This window comes from Sander lucioperca, chromosome 20 (assembly GCF_008315115.2).
Source record: "Sander lucioperca isolate FBNREF2018 chromosome 20, SLUC_FBN_1.2, whole genome shotgun sequence".
NCBI classification, from domain to species: Eukaryota; Metazoa; Chordata; class Actinopteri; order Perciformes; family Percidae; genus Sander; species Sander lucioperca.
Window position 1 is genome coordinate 19,409,836 of NC_050192.1, and position 16,713 is coordinate 19,426,548.

General features: G+C 41.1%; 1 protein-coding gene across 4 annotated transcripts; it reads right to left on the reverse strand.

The window, feature by feature from the left end:
• Window positions 1–435: 435 nt before the first annotated feature.
• LOC116047927 (F-box only protein 15-like) lies at window positions 436–15,842 on the reverse strand. 4 transcript variants are annotated; one of them, XM_031296974.2, is made up of 10 exons: window positions 15,582–15,841; window positions 15,413–15,496; window positions 14,333–14,437; window positions 12,581–12,829; window positions 9,495–9,675; window positions 8,494–8,616; window positions 7,276–7,358; window positions 6,033–6,178; window positions 3,833–3,957; window positions 436–1,531 (listed from the first exon to the last, which is right to left on the reverse strand). In XM_031296974.2, exons 1-10 carry the CDS (start codon window positions 15,785–15,787, stop codon window positions 1,265–1,267), a joined length of 1,569 nt encoding a protein of 522 aa, XP_031152834.1. In that variant the 5' UTR covers window positions 15,788–15,841; the 3' UTR covers window positions 436–1,264. The 4 variants fall into 4 exon arrangements, with proteins under 4 accessions (XP_031152834.1, XP_031152833.1, XP_031152835.1 ...); XM_031296973.2 differs by having other exon boundaries at window positions 8,494–8,614; window positions 9,475–9,675; window positions 15,582–15,840; XM_031296976.2 differs by having other exon boundaries at window positions 1,483–1,560; window positions 8,494–8,614; window positions 9,475–9,675; window positions 15,582–15,840.
• Window positions 15,843–16,713: the final 871 nt, after the last annotated feature.

Here is a 16,713-nt window from a genome sequence, read left to right on the forward strand (position 1 = left end):
CAGCCTCTGGAGACTCCACCAGCTGAATAGCAGCGACGCCATCAGCTGGTTTGAGTCGAGACAGGCTGCTTCAGACCGCTGAAACGGTTTTGTCTTCAATCTTTGGTCTGAACTGGGCTTTACAGTTTACAGCAGGGATCCAGAATGAAATTCTGCGGAATTTAGTGGACTGTTTTTCTCCTTGGAGAAAATGATGTGTTAATGTTAATGTGTTAACATTCTGAGTTTTAATTTGGTTAAAAATCTGCGTAAAATTCTGCCTCCGCTGATTCCGTGTGACCCTGCTAACAACCGTGATAGAAACTCATCTCTCACACCGATTAGATTCATAACTTGTGGAGGTTTTCTATCATCTGAAATTCTACTTAATTTGCTTTTTATTAAAATGTAATCCAACTTCATCCAAGCATCAAAACATAAAAAATGACGTCAGAATCTTGGTGACACAAATATTTATTTTCTGAGCATTGTAAATAAAAGAATTGTTTTGCCTTTTACAGATTTTTTTTAAAGCAGCTTATAAGTAACATGAAATTCTGCCATGTCTGATCAAAAACTAAAATAACTTACTGAAATGAATATGTACTCAGTAAATACGGAAATTCAAACATAATACTAAGTGCTTTTTCAGGATCTCGTCACTTATATTTACACATTACATGTACCTTTATTCTTCAGGTGTAATAGAAACAAAAACAGAGACACCCTTCCTGTATTGTGAACAAAACTCAAACTCATTTTAGCTTTTCTTCTAAACATGTTTGTATTTTTCTACTGAAAACGCATGAAGCTTCAACAGCATAAACGTGTGTCTTTATTTCCATTCTTACAGAATGAGACTTGCTTTTCTCCCAAAAAAAAAACCAACTAAATAACTTACTGAAATGACTCAGTATATACTGAAATTCAAAACAAACTTAAAATGTAGTCCTTTTCTTAGGATTTATTTACATAATACATGTTGTACTTTTATTCTACAAGTGTAACAGAAACAAAAGAACTGTGACACACTTCCTGTATTGTGAACAAAATACGAATAAAGAATTTTAGTAATGTCAAATGTGAGACTAACACATGAAGCCTTAACAGGATAAGCTTGTAATGAATTCTCTTTCACCTCCTTCTTACATAATACTTTTGTATGATAAATACATAAACAAACCTACAAAGTAGGACATTTTTGTAAACAACGAATTGAACAAAACGTCAAAGTCTCTGCATCAGAACTGTAAAAACCAAAACTTGCGAGCGCTCCAGTTCTGCTTCAGTACGCTCGGCTGAAATGCTTGTTGACTTTGAAAATAGAAATGTAGACGGTCAGGCTGATGAGGAAGAACTGCTTCTGCTCCTTAAACCAGACCAGTTTCATCTTCACCTGACCGTCCGAGTCTTTGAAATCCATCACAAAGTGCTCGCCGCTGTAGTCGAAGGACTGCTGCCTCTTGGCCATCATGATGGAAATGGGCGAGCTGACGCACCAGAAGGGTTTCTGGAACTCGTCCAGCAGAGTCAGCGATACGATGCAGCAGTTCTACGCAGCGCAAGAAACAACCATCAGAGCTGAAATTAACAAAAAAGGGATGTGGCCCCACCCCTTTTTCCCACAACAGCTGAGCCAAAATGAAACTTACTTTGCTGAGTTGTCAGTAAAAGAAAAACCTGACGTCTACAACCACAGTGTGCGGCAGGTTTGCTGGCTGAATTATCACAGTGACGTGTGATGGAAGTGCTCGTAGGTTCTGATTATTTCAACAGAGTTGACCTTGTTTTAATGTTTTCTTATTTGTTTTAGCGTTTAGTTTTAGCTAGGTATATGCAAGTAGTTGTTGAATAAACAGATACAGGATTTCATTTGAGACAGGCTATTATTAGAATATTTTAATAAATATATCGTGCCATATCATGACATAACCCTTTGTCACTTTCGAATCCCTTCACTCTTTCACTCGCTCTACCACTCTCTCCCCATGCACACACATATGCCGGCTAGGCTATTCCCTTAAAAAGATACGCTAGAGCGATGCAGACACAAGTACAAATCCTCACAACTGCGTAGGCCACTTACGTAGGACACTTATGCAGGCTACGGTGTAGGCTCTGCATAGCTCATTAATCAGTAAGCTTTAGTAGGCAGAGGCTACCTTGTTACCAGAGCCAGGCTAGCCGTTTTCCCCTTATTTCCAGTCTTTATGCTAAGCTAAAGTAACTGGCTAATGGCTGCAGCTTCATATTTACCAAGCAGATGTAAGACTGGTATCAATCATCTAATCCAGAGATCTTCAACAGGGGGTCCAGGGCCCCTATGGGGTCCTCAGAGTCACTATACAGGGGCCTTCAAATTATTGTCAATTTTTTATGTTTTTTCAAAAAAGGAAATGTTTTAACATAATTCCAACATATTAGCAAATATAAATCCCTACTGATGATAGGCTTACTGGCCTATATGTAAGGTAGTCACTAAGATAGCCACATACAAATATAGTTAATCCTAAAGATTTACTGTGCCACATGTATGTGCAACATTAAATGATGATTTAAAAAAATCATGCCAACAATTTATATTTTAATAGCTTAGTATTCTATGCAAATAAAAAGGTATAAAGGCTTTAGGCTGCCCTACACATTATTGTAGGCCCAGTTTATTATGCAACTTCATTTTCTACAATATATGCAGTAGGGGGTCCCTGCTCCGTCTTTCTTTCAGTTAAGGGGTCCTTGGCTTAAAAAACGTTGAAGACCCCTGATCTAATCTAACTCTCTGCAGAAGAAAGCCATTAAGCGTATTTCCTAAAATGTCAAACTATTCCTTTACATTTCTATCTAAATACAGTCATGAAAAGATTAGGACACCCATGCTAAAGTTGACTAAAAAGAGGAATAAAGAAATTATCTTTTGGAAATTGATCTTAATGCATGCAATTGGCATGGTTTTATTTCAGTTAGCCTAAAGCTGGTTTGATTTGCATTGAGAGATGATTTTATGGAAAGTACTCCATGCCAATCTCTAGGTATGGTGAAGGGTATGTGATGATGTGGGGGTATGGTGAAGGGTATGTGATGATGTGGGGGTATGGTGAAGGGTATGTGATGATGTGGGGTATGGTGAAGGGTATGTGATGATGTGGGGGTATGGTGAAGGGTATGTGATGATGTGGGGGTATGGTGAAGGGGATGTGATGATGTGGGGGGTATGGTGAAGGGTATGTGATGATGTGGGGTATGGTGAAGGGTATGTGATGATGTGGGGGTATGGTGAAGGGGATGTGATGATGTGGGACTATTTTAATTCCAAAGGCCAAGGGAACTTTATCAGGATGCATAGTATCCTGGATCCATGAAATAACTGGCCTTTCAAAATAAAAATCTGCCTGCCTCTATGGGAATTTAACATAAGGGTGCACTTATGCCTCCTGTATTTTAAGGAAGAACATTTATTTATTTACGATACATTATTCATTCACAAAGAAAATTGGTGTCCTTAAAGATTGGATTTTTCCTATTTTTTTTAATAAAGGCATTAAGATCAATTTGCAAAAGATGATTTTTTTATTCCTCTTTTTAGTCAACTTTAGCATGGGTGTCCTAATTTTTTCACATGACTGTATATCTATTGTTTGATGGTGATATGATGTAACGATTTAGCAACAGTCAGGGAAAACCATATCCCTGGAGCGTTATTGTAATGTTAGGAAAGTTGGTTTAGGTTGATTTTATTTGACCAGAGGTCATCGCAGTAATTGGTCAACTAACACATTTCAACAAACTGCCGTGACTGGTTAAGTGTGTTCTGGTGCAGGGTCTGTAAGGTCTTTATTGCGTGGGACCGATGTACCTCCACTGCGCCCTCCACTGTCCCGCTCTTCCAGGGCATCTTGATGTTCCCAGACAGCGGTCTGTGCTCGGACAGGTTGGTCCGGTTGATGACCCTCAGCTCCACCAGTCCGGACCGGACCTGAACTGATCGCAGCAACACAACAAACTTTAGGTATTTACACCACAACCTGGATCGTTTCAGTCACTTTTCTAATCTGGATGTTATTAATCAACGGAAGAAGTCTTTGGGCGTTTTCACATATAGTTTACTTTTAACGAACCAAACTCAGTCCTCTTAAAGTGGACCAACAGAAAAGGGACGCAGTTCTTTTTTGCGTTAACATTGTTAGTTTACTTTAAAAAGAGGACTCCGTTCTCTTTCTGGTCCACTTCAGCTCTGATGGGGCCTCAGGGCTAAAATACATACAGGGCAAAAGGCAAAACAAACCTGAAGCTTGCACAATACACAGGTGAACAGGCAATGCAGACTTAAAGCTAATCGTCTGACTGCGGTTTGTTCCAGAACGGTCTGAGTCCAGCGTTTCCTCTGTGTTGACTTTGTGGTGGCGGCCCGCCACGGCAAAACTTCTGCTGCCACGGTATCAGAAATAGGGAAGACACAATGTAGTCGCCGAGGCTGCCTTTCAAATTATCCTGCTGCTCACAATGCAATTTAACAACAAGTAGAACTATTCAGAGGTTACTGGGCCCCCCAGCCCCACGGCCCGCTGCCAAATGTTTGACGTATGAAACGGAACTGACACTTCGCTGCAACACAAACAAGTATATTTATTCACCTCTATTCACACACAATGAGGCATATTTTCAGTTGTGATTGAACTGTATTTTTTTGAGGAACTATAGGGCACTTAACATCTACAACAGGTCTACAAAATGAATTAGAAGGGACCCACCGCGGTAGAGATGTTCCGATACCGATACCAGTATTGGTATCGGATGATATGATGTATAACAGCTGTATACCGATACCAGTATCGGCGCCGATACTGCCTAAAACGCTGGTATCAGTATCAGGAAGTACTGGAGTTTATGCACCGATCCGATACCACGTAATAAAGCCCTAAAGAAAATCTACGTTAAAGTAGTTTATTTATGTTCTTTTTCCGTTATAACTGACTGTCAAACTGGAGAATAAAAGAAAGTTCTGTGGCATTCATGTTTCACAAAGAGTTTAACCTGAGCCAGACTGACAACAAAGATAGAAATCATATCACATCCATACAGAGATAGTAGTATACAGCTGTTATACATCATATCATCCATACAGAGATAGTAGTATACAGCTGTTATACATCATATCATCTATACAGGGATAGTAGTATACAGCTGTTATACATCATATCATCTATACAGAGATAGTAGTATACAGCTGTTATACATCATATCATCCATACAGGGATAGTAGTATACAGCTGTTATACATCATATCATCCATACAGGGATAGTAGTATACAGCTGTTATACATCATATCATCTATACAGGGATAGTAGTATGACACACTGGTATCAGATCAGTACTCGGTATCGGCCGATACGCAAGTTCAGGTATCAGAATCGGTATCGGGAAGCAAAAAATGGTATCTGACCATCTCTACACCACAGTGACGTTTTTGGTGGAGCTGTTCTTTTAATAGCGGACTCGGAAGAAAGCAACGTTTTGACAATAAACTCCATCAACACAACAGTATGTGGAGTTAAACTGGACGGGCCCAATAACCTCTGAATAGTTCTACTTGTTGTTAAACTGCAATGTGAGCGGCAGCCAACGGGGGGTGCATTATGTCGGCAGGATCATTTAAAAAGGCAACCGCGACTACATTGTGCGTCAGCCCTATTTCTGACACCATGGCGGCAGAGTTTTTGCCATGGTGGGCCGCCACTACAAAATCAACAAAAGGAAACACTGCACATGTACACACACACACGTACACACACACACACACACACACACACACTTAACCTGGTGCATTTTAAATATTTAAGGGTTACTTCTTGCTTGTACAATTTACAGCAGAAGTTCTCTGAAAATCTTTTATATCCAAGCTAAACTGGTATTGTAACTGAAATGTCCCTAACCTCATTTAAATATATCGAAAATGTAATCGAATCGGGACCTTGTAAATCGGAATCGATTCAGGAAATCATTGGCGATACACAGCCGTAATTAATCAGATAGAGAGATTAAAATGATGTATTACTTGTGCGGCAGGAGAGCTGGCGGAAGTGTCCCGACATGATCTCAGCGCCGGTGTTGTGCAGGACGAAGTGCAGAGTGTAGCCGTGCAGACCAAACTCAGGGTCCGAGTTATCCGCGGGCGGAGGGTCCATAGGCTCCGAGAACGGGCTGCAGGAAGGGACAAACGGGAGGAATGACGCAATTCAGAGATCACTATAAAGAGAGGGAACTAAACTAATTTAAAAACGTATCAAAGTGTAATAACAATAATAATTAGAACTTTATTCAGGACAAATGGAAGTCCCATAGTACATTAAACATGCCAATATTTACAAACATAATATATAGTACAATTCATATAAATTAATAAAAGTCAACAACCTTCACCTGTGATATACAAACAGGAGCGCCAATGTCTCCACAGTCTAGATGCGTACCTGACAGAGCTAAAATCAATGTGGGCTAAAGGTTGTATAATTCGGTTTTCTGAGACAGACATTCTACACCTGTATCGATAAATAAGGTTCCTTATTAAGGCAGAACAGGTAGGCACACCAACACTACCAAACATCTGACTAGCACTACACCATCTCGGTTGTTTTAGAAGCAGTCTCGTGCCATCATTATACGCCACATTCAGTCTCTGCATGCTCTTTTTTCTGTACGACCGCCACAAGTGGGCGGTATATATAGTGGTGTACAGAATGCTTTAAATAAAGCTACCTTCACATTAGCAGAACACACGTCAAATTTACTTTTTGTTTCATATTGCTTAATAACTTTTGTATTTATATTTGCCATACAAATAGATTTCTAAGATATAAACCCATCCTAATATTGTGTTAATGTACATATTGTTTTGTCTGATGCTTTTGTCAACATTGTTATTGAAACTTTCACGCCAATAAAGCCCCTTGAATTGAAGAATTGAATTGAGAGAGCGACAGAGAGATAGAGAGACAGATTGACAGAGAGAAAGAGAGACAGCACAACAGAGAGAGAGAGACAGAGAGACACAGAGAGAGACACAGAGAGAGAGAGAGAGCGAGAGAGAGAGAGAGACAAACAGAGAGAGAGACACAGAGAGAGAGAGAGAGACACAGACACAGAGAGAGCGAGAGAGACAGACAGACGGTATTGTGCCGTCAGACAGAGAGAGAGAGACAGAGAGAGAGACAGAGCGACAGAGACCGAGAGAGAGACAGAGAGAGAGAGAGAGACAGAGACAGAGACAGAGACAGAGAGAGAGAGAGAGATGAACCTACCAGACTGGAGATCCCAGCAGACTCTTCTCCACCAACTTGTGGAAGTGCAGGCTGACCATGATGAAGGCTATACTGTTGGAACCCTATTATTTTTGTTCACATTATAAAAACATGGAACATTGATGTGAAACCAGATGTTTATTCAGTTTTAAAAAAACAAACACCATTTACTATTATATAACACCAGTGCTTTATACATTGCACCGTATGGTGGCTTACAGTCGTTAGTCACTTTCTATCTATATGACCCTGATATTATATTACATATTCTAGTCCAGATTCAGAACTTTCCAGGGATTCCAGATACGTCAGAGGTTGTTTTTTTTAACGAAATGTGAATAAAATGATGAATTTACATTTGATGAAATGGTGCAGCCATTAAAGTGCTCATCTTATGCTTTTTGGCCTTTTCCCTTTCCTTTATTGTGTTATATATATCTTTTGTGCATGTTATAGGTTTACAAAGTAAAAAAAACACCCAAAGTCCACCCCAAAGGGACTTACCATCTTCCAGAGAAAACACTGTTCACAAACTGCTCCAAACAGCTCTTCTGACTGGCTAGTAGTCCTTACCTAGCTACTGTCAGGGCACGCCCTCATACTCTGCTTCTGACTGGCTAGTAGTCCTTACCTAGGTACTGAGCATGTGCGACTCCCAACAAAGATGTTACAGCAGTGAGAGGTCTCACTCTGTAGCTAAAACAGAGCGCTCAACACACAGGGTGAAAAGAGGAGCTGCAGCAATGTGCAGTACAACAACAATATGGTGTTTTTTTTTAATTAAACCATGTAAACCTATTCTGGTCCAACCTCTAAATACAATTATGAACCTGAAAATGAGCATAATATGAGCACTTTAGGAAGTGTAGGGCTGCAAGTAACTATTATTTTCACAGTCGATTAATCTGTTGATTTTTTTCTGGATTAATGGATGAGTTGTTTGGTCTCTAAAATGTCCGAAAATTGTGATAAATGTGGATCAGTGTTCCCCAAAGTCCAAGATGACGTCCTCAAATGTCTTGTTTTATCCACCACTCAAAGATATTCAGTTTACTGTCACAGAGGAGAGAAGACACTAGAAGATATTCACATTTAACAAGCTGGAATCAGATATGTTTTACTTTGTTTTTTTAAACAAAAAATGACTCAAACCGATTTAATAGTTGACAACTGATAGATTAATCTTTGCAGTCCTAAAGAAGTGTGTTGAACACTTACCCTCCAGGTGCCTATGAGGAAGCAGGGTGGCAGATGCCTCAGTTTGACTAGTTTGTCTGTGCAGATGTAGCGAACAGGAATCATGTTGTCCTGCTTTATGATCAGAGAGCGCCAGCCAGGCCTGATGGAGAGAATTGAGGAGAGGAAGGATTGGCGAAAGGAGAGTTCCGGTCGATTCCAACACGTAGCTCTGTTGTTTGTAAATTTGGAGTGCTGTCAGTAGCAAGAAAAACAAAAACAATCGGTGCTGCCTACACCGTGCTATCCTCCTGCTAGCGTTAGCACCCAACAGGCTTAAACAGGGCAAGTTTTAAACTTGTTTTTAGCCTCTTAACATGTTCAAAATGTCATTATAGGTGCCTACCCATGGGAAGTGATTCCTTCTGAGTGAACACGGTGAATCTGACTGCAGTAGATGTGAAAGAAATGCATGAAAGTTGTGCTAATTCAGCTCTGTTTAGTTCAGGTGTTGAGACGGCAGTTAAGAGTGCTTAGGGACCGTCTACAAACTACAACACAGAAAAGAGATACAACAAAAATATGTAGGCTATTCATTTAATGATTAAATAAGGTAGTGTTTCCAAACTTACCTCAATTATAACTTGTCTCCTGCTAGTTGCACTACAACACTTATTTAAAAAATAAGCATATGTCTATTTTTGAAAATATGTTTGCATCTCTTGTCAGTGTTGTAGTTTGTAGACGGTCCCGAAGCACTCCTTGCAGTATCAACACCGGAACTAAACAGAGCTGAATTAGCAGAACTTTTATGCATTTCTTGCCCTGTTTAAGCCTGTTGGGTGCTAATGCTAGCAGGAGGATAACACGGTGTAGGAAGCACCGATTGTTTTCATTTTTCTCGCTACTGACAGCACTCAAACAACAGAGCTACGTGTTGAAATCGACCGGACTTCTCCTTGAAGGTGTGAAAAAATGAAAAAGGGGTGAGGAGTTTTGAAGGAGGAAGAAGTTGTGTCTTACGTCCTGGCTTTGGGGCTCTTCAGTGTCTCCTTCCGGACTCCGTACAGCTGGATGTTTCTGATATGATGGAATTTGAGGAAGCTTGCTCCACTCCAGCGGACGATCACCGACGACTCGAAGAAGTACGCTCGGCTCTGCTCCATCGTGATCTTCCGCCCGTAACAATCACACACCGTCAGCTCCCAGCTCACATTCAGGTTTCTGGAAAGAAAACAAGAAAAACACACAACATCTGAAATAACCAGATGTCACTGATTTTTAAGTTCTCACCTTTTTCGATATGATAATCTGTTTCTTTACCATGGGAACTAGTGAAAAAGGGCTTTAGAAAAAGAAAAGCTGTGACAACAACAAAGGTTACTGTGAACTCTGACTTTTGAAGTTTGGCTGCTGAACAACCTTTTTAATACAAAAAAAAGCGGACCAAATACATTTTATCTTTTTCCAAATGTCCATGTTGGCTTATTGTAGAGCTACAACTTACAATCTTTTTCTCTTTTTTTTATGATGTTTTTATTGAATTTTCAGTAGTATTAACTAGAGTTGAGCCGGATACTCGACTGAAACGAGTATCCGGTACGGATAAAGCACTTTTGCCGAGTACGAGTATTATACGAGTAATACGAGTCAATATCTGTGCTTGGATTGAATAAAAATCCTCATTGGATAGTTGACTGTGTCTGCGTTCTGTGATAGGCTAGTCGTCACAGCGCCCCTCCCCTACACACATACAGATGTATTGCGTTGTTGTGTCCCGCTCTGCTCGCTCACACACACACACACACACACACACACACACACACACACACACAACATCTCTCTCTCTCTGTCTCTCTCTCTCTCAGGTTCGCGGGTCTTTTCCGTTAACGTTTAGGGTTTTTTCAGCTTCAGGTTTGTTTTTTACTTCGGTTTGTAGTACTTACTTATTAACCAGTAGAGTTCTGGTAAACGTGGGGTTAGTTCAGACGTGGTTCTTGGTAGAATGCGACTCGCGTTGCGTCTCTGCCTGTCGGAGATTTTTTTTCTTTTTTAAACCGTCAGCTGGCTCTAACCAGATCTGAAAAACAGCGTCGGACTATTTGATCCGTAGAACACAGTCCCCCCCCCTCTCTCTTTCTCTCTCTGTCTCTCTCTTACACTCTCTCTCTCTCTCTCTCACACACACACACACACACACACACACACACACACACACACACACAGTGGAAATTAAAAAAAAATAAATAAAAAGAATCACACTGATCATAAAAAAATTAAGTTAAAAAAAGAAAGTTATGTTGAGTATAAAAACTCTTGTTCATTACATTGTTCTTCATAATTGCAACCGCATGTGTTGTATTCATTGTTCTCTTCTGTATATAGTTTGTTATCGTGATCTAAACCATTGATCTGAAGCTCAATGCTGATGCCGTCATGTAAATAGTTTTCTAATCAGCAATAAATATAACAATTTCTGATCAACCCATATCAATTGCATGCTTAAAATAACATTCCGGTTAAAGCCCCGCCCATTTCAAGACAAACCGACCCACTTCCGGGTTAAATCCCGCCCACTTCCGGGTTAGGCCCCGCCCAGTCCGAGTACAGATACAGATAATTCATATGGTTAACAGATACAGATAATACTGTACTCGCTCATCCCTAGTATTAACAATCATTTGTATTATTATTGATTAATCTGCTGATTATTTTCGCAATTTCTCATGTGGTCGATAAAATTGTATAAAACAGTTGAAGCGTTGCCCCATTTGATAGCTCCTCGACTCCTCGGCTGAACCGGAAGTTGTTCTGTCCCTTCTCGGTGAAGGCCGTCTCAGAGCTCTTATTTCGTCACCGAAGACCGAGCATCGAGGACCGATCATCGATGAGCTATAGGCGAGGATACACGAGAGCAGCCTTCCCAGAAGCCGTGCAGCTGAAGGAGTTGCTAACTCCGCCCAAACAGCTGACGTAGTCATGTGATGCTTCAGAGGAAAGGACGTCTCATCCCGCTAAAAACACATTTGCTCGTTTCCTCTCTCCTCGCATGATTTCCTCGCGTCTCTCCCGTGCCTCCTCGGTGGGACGGACTAAGACGCGAGGAAGGGAGACAAGTGGAGGACTCAAGGAGGCAGTTTAAGCAACATGAGATGCAGCGAGGGTAACGTTAGCTTAGCGGTAACCTGCAGATGCTCTCTTCCAGACACCACGGCCACTGCCTGAGTCGGAGATGACGGAGAAACAGCAGAACTGGAAAATCCTCCTGCTCTCCTAAAATCACAGAGTGGCTAAATGTTGCCTTCCCAGTGAGTGAGTTACGGAAACAAACAACGAAGGTAAAGCATGTGGACTCCGATGGGACTGTGGATTGTGCATTCACGTGCACCTCATTGAAACTAAAGGTGCATTCAATTGCATCTCGTAAACTCTGAGAAACTCAAACTGTTGTTGTAAAGTACCCTTCAGCCATCTCGTAGCTCTTACTGTGACATTGTGGTCCCTGTTGTAAAAAAATGTTTAAATCGAAAATGTATTGGAGTCGTGACCCTAAAATCGAAAGTCAAATCGAACGGTGGATTTGAAAAATCGTGATCTAGCCCCCCCCCCGAGCATCAAAACGCCATACAGAGGCAAAGTGAATTTGAAGTGAAGTTTAAAAAGGTGCTCCAAGCGATGCCACACGTTTTTTAGGCTACATTTTTGTGTCACATACAGCAAACATCTCCTCACTATCTGCTAGCTGCCTGTCCCCTGAACACACTGTAAAAAAACCTAGACAGCCCAGGCTCCACAAACGGCAACGAAAACAAACTGCGCCAACCTGCACCACCAAACATAACATAAACAAAAAGTGTTCGGGATGAGGAGGAGGGAGGGGCGAGCTAGCCTCCGTTTTGTTTGACAATACTTTGAACGTCAACAAGAAGTGACGTCACCCAACATCGCTTAGAGCACCTTTAGAAAGGATCCTAAATGTGATAACGATGATTGTGATTAATCATCTACAGAAAGTTGCAAGTTTCTATGATGATTTTCATGGAAATAAACTGAAATCAATGAATGCCTGGAAGAAAGGAAATGCATCTAAAAAGTGAAAATAAAGATTCAACCAGACTCCCTCTCGTACCTGAGGACTCTCTCCGTTTGCCTCGGTAAGCCGGTGTATGGGCTGTTGTCGTGTCTCAGCTCTCTCCTCCACTTGTTCACTTCCTGTCCGGCGAGGGTCCTGAAGTACATCTTCTTCCAGTGGCCCGGCGACCGATCCTCTACATCCCCCTCCACCGGGTCAACCTTCTGCGCCGCATCACCTGCCAACGACTTTGGCTTCCACGTTTGACTCCCGAACTCTGACATGTAAATCTTATGCCACACGGCACTGCAGCGAAAGGAAGTAGAAAGTGGCTGTGGAGAAGTACTATTACACTGTAATCAGCTTATTTAACACAAGATTACAACAACTATCACTTGACATTACAAGCTTTTTGGCAGCTGCTAAATAGTGAAAGCCCTTTTGTTGTATCTGATTAAAAAAAAAAATGCATGCAACAAGAAGGTATCTGACTTTTACTTTGAAACAGCCGCAAGAGACATTTCACGGTTTGACTTTGGCTACATCCACACATTTTAAAAGGGCGTTTTAAAACAAAAAAATGGTCTCTGTCCTCATGAGCATTTTCAGAACTAATCTACGCCCATATTTACAAACCAGAACACGCATATCACAGACCATTTACATACACTGGGCATGCGCGTGCCAATGTAAACATGGAGTAAGGCTGATAATGGCGCTGGACACAGGAATTGTCACAAATAGCTTGAATAACAGCGAATGTAGGCAGTAATGGAGCTCAGCGTAAATTCTTTCAGGAAGACTTCAAATAATTTCAATCACCGCTCTCTCTTCCTAAAACAAATCAGCTGTTTAGAGGCGTTCTCTTTTCAGTTAAACCATTCAGAATCGGCCATGAATTTCACGAGCCAATCACAGCACTACATCCCTGCTTTAAATCTGTTTCTCTCCCTGCTGCGTCAGCTGTCATTTCAGGCCAAGCATGCAACCCTCCTCCTCTCCTTCCACCTCCAGTCATCGTCACCCGCGGCACCCTGTGTCTTCCTCTGGCTGAACGCTCCGTCGACTCCTTCGGTCTGGTCTTCAAGCTCCTTCCCCGCCACCACCAGTGTCTAGACTCCATCGGGGGATATGTCCTGTTTCTCTACCCCTTTAAAAATTATTTTACAACGATGGAGTCTAATCGCCAAAGACTCTACATTTCATTATGCATATGTACAATAAACATTTGCATATCTGCAACGAAGTCTCTCCTGATTGAAATAGCATTAAACTGCAGAATTTAACTGCACAACAGCTGCTAGCATCGACAACAAGGTCAGAAACGGCTGTGATGGTGCCCATATAGCTCAGTTGGTAGAGCGGGCGCCCATATATAGAGGTTTACTCCTCGACGCAGCGGCCTGATGTCGTTTGTTTTCTTCCGAAAAAGTGTGATGAGGGGCGTGACGAATGAGAGAAGGACTTGTCGTGACCCAGTAAGACCCAATCAAGGAGTGAACGTGGGTGTCTGCATCATCGTTTCTAAAGATCTTTTAGGGGCTCTGAAACGCCGGAGTAGTGTGGACGCGAGGCGTAAACGTAGCAAAGGATATGCGTTTTAAAACAAAAATGTATTAGTGTGATGTAGCCTTAGCCTGCAAAGCTGACTTGCTATGAAAGATGTACTACATCTATATCTACACGTTTTATGGGACAAAAAGGTAACACCAGATGATCTGAAGTAGCTAAAACAATACGCAGGACAGTTTTGACTTTCCATTAAAATATTTCTGTTTAATGTTGGACTGCGTTGACTGTCGGACTTACTCATCGTTGGCAAGCTGGTAGAAGAGCTTGCTGACGTGGCTGATGCAGGACAGCGAGGAGGGGTCCAGGCACGACAGAATCTTAAGCAGAATCTCAGACGGCAGCCTGAAGAAAAAGTAACAAGGCATTACCAAGAACAACTGTGACATTTGACATTTCCTGGGAAAAACTGTTGCATTACAGTTTTTCTCCATACAAAACATGGAACTATCCACACTATTGTGAAAACTTGGAGCTCATGTATCATCAACAAGACTCCAGACCACAGAAATAGAATGAGATTAATTGTATTTTTATGGTGCCGACCACTAAACTCTCAGCACAATTACATTGTTTTCACTCAAACAGAAATTCCAAATTAACCAGGATTTAAATCTTCAGGATTGAAATCCTTAGGATTATTTGAGTAAGTGCACTTAGTTATTTTTTGTCCGACCAACAGTCCAAGACCCAAAGATTCCAGTTTACTATCATAGAAGGCCAAGAAAACCTGCACATTTAAGGTAGAAGCAGTAAATTATTGGCATATAAAATGACTTAAGGCTGTGGTAGGCACTTTATTTTTGGCTACATTGGGCAAACAATGATAATAATAATCTTTCAGTATATTGTAATTAAAGGGGTCTGACAGAAAAAAAGAAACTAGACTTCTCTGCACCACCTTTTGGCCCGTTTTCAGGGCTTTAGATAATCTAGCCCGTGATGGGAGACTTTGGCCAATCACAGGTCATTTCAGAGAGAGAGAGAGAGTTCCTATTGGCTGCTCTGCATTGACTGTGCAACAGCGTTTTTTTGCATCCTACCCACTGCAGCTTTAACATTAAATGATTATCACAACAGATGCAAATCAAGTTGCTAACCAGCTGAAACAATAAGTAAGTGGATCAATTATCAATGCCAATCAATGTATTATATTAGTAAATTATCAAGACAAATATTTTCCAATTAGCCTTTTCTTCATAAAATCCACCATGACTGTATATAGTTGAGTATAAAATGCAATGTCTTTTTAAATTTGTATGGGACAATAAAGTTACACTTTGCAATAGACAGTGGTGACGGTTAGCAACGTTAGCTTACCTCTCCAATACGTTTTCATTTGATGGAGAAGTTTTTATTTTGGGAGAACTTGCTTTATTTCCCTTTGGTCTCGGTTGTGGAGAGCTGGGATACAAATAAAAATACAAAGGTAAAATTAAATCCTTCAAAGAAACGTGAATAAAGCGTCAGTGCTAACAGCACATGTCACCTGTGACTATTCCCGCTAACCGAGCTCGGTGCTGCCTTTGGTCTTCGCTTCTTCCTCTTTCCGCCCGTTTGACCCGATTGTATCCTCGCCGGACCCGGCTTTCCTCTACCACGAACCGGCTGTCTTCTACCCAGAGCCGGCTGGGTGGGTTTCTTCTCCCAAGACTCCTGGAAACTCCGAAAAAACTCCCCTCGTCCAGCCGCCATCACGGACTTGAGAAGTTACCGCAGCCAGTGCTCGCGGTGAGCAGCCAATTTTCCACCCTTGGTTGGCGAGGTCATGCCCCGCCCTATTCTGCCTCTGATTGGCTAGATTGGTTACGATAGGGCAGAGTTAGCCAATCAGAGACACATTGTGAAGATAGGACTTCCGGGCAATTTTTATTTTTCAAACCTCAGTGAATTCGTGTAAACTTATTGGTTTTATTTGGTTAATTGTACTTACATTAGTGCAAAATAACAAAAGTTTCTCCAAATTTCCCTGTTTGTGTATGTGACTTCAAGAATATATTAACACCTTCAAACTTATAAACACTAAAAAAGTAACTAAACTTTCGAACTGTACGGTGAACTCTTTTTTTAATTATTACTTTTACGTTTTTATTATTAACACTATTTCTATTTAACTGAAGTCATATTCTTGTTTATATGTTTTATTATTTTGAGTTTTGTCTTAAATGCTGTAGCCTATATTTGAACGTTTTTTTTTTCAATAAATGTGTTGAAAAATGAAGAAATAAAATGCAAAAATAAACTTCATTAGGTTGTCAATTGCGCAGTCAAACCGCTAGAGGGCAATCTAGTATTGTCTTAATTACATAAATCAAGATAATAAATAGGAACAACAAAAAGTCCTGCCCTGCCACTGCAAGCCTCTCATGCTTATACATCCCTTAGTACATTCAGGATTTTTATTTAGTATCACCATTACCATCCATCCATCCACCCATCCATCCATCCATCCATCCATCCATCCATCCACCCATCCATCCATCCATCCATCCACCCATCCACCCATCCATCCATTCATCCCCATCCATCCATCCACCCATCCATCCATTCATCCCCATCCATCCATCCACCCATCCATCCATTCATCCCCATCCATCCATCCATCCACCCATCCCCATCCA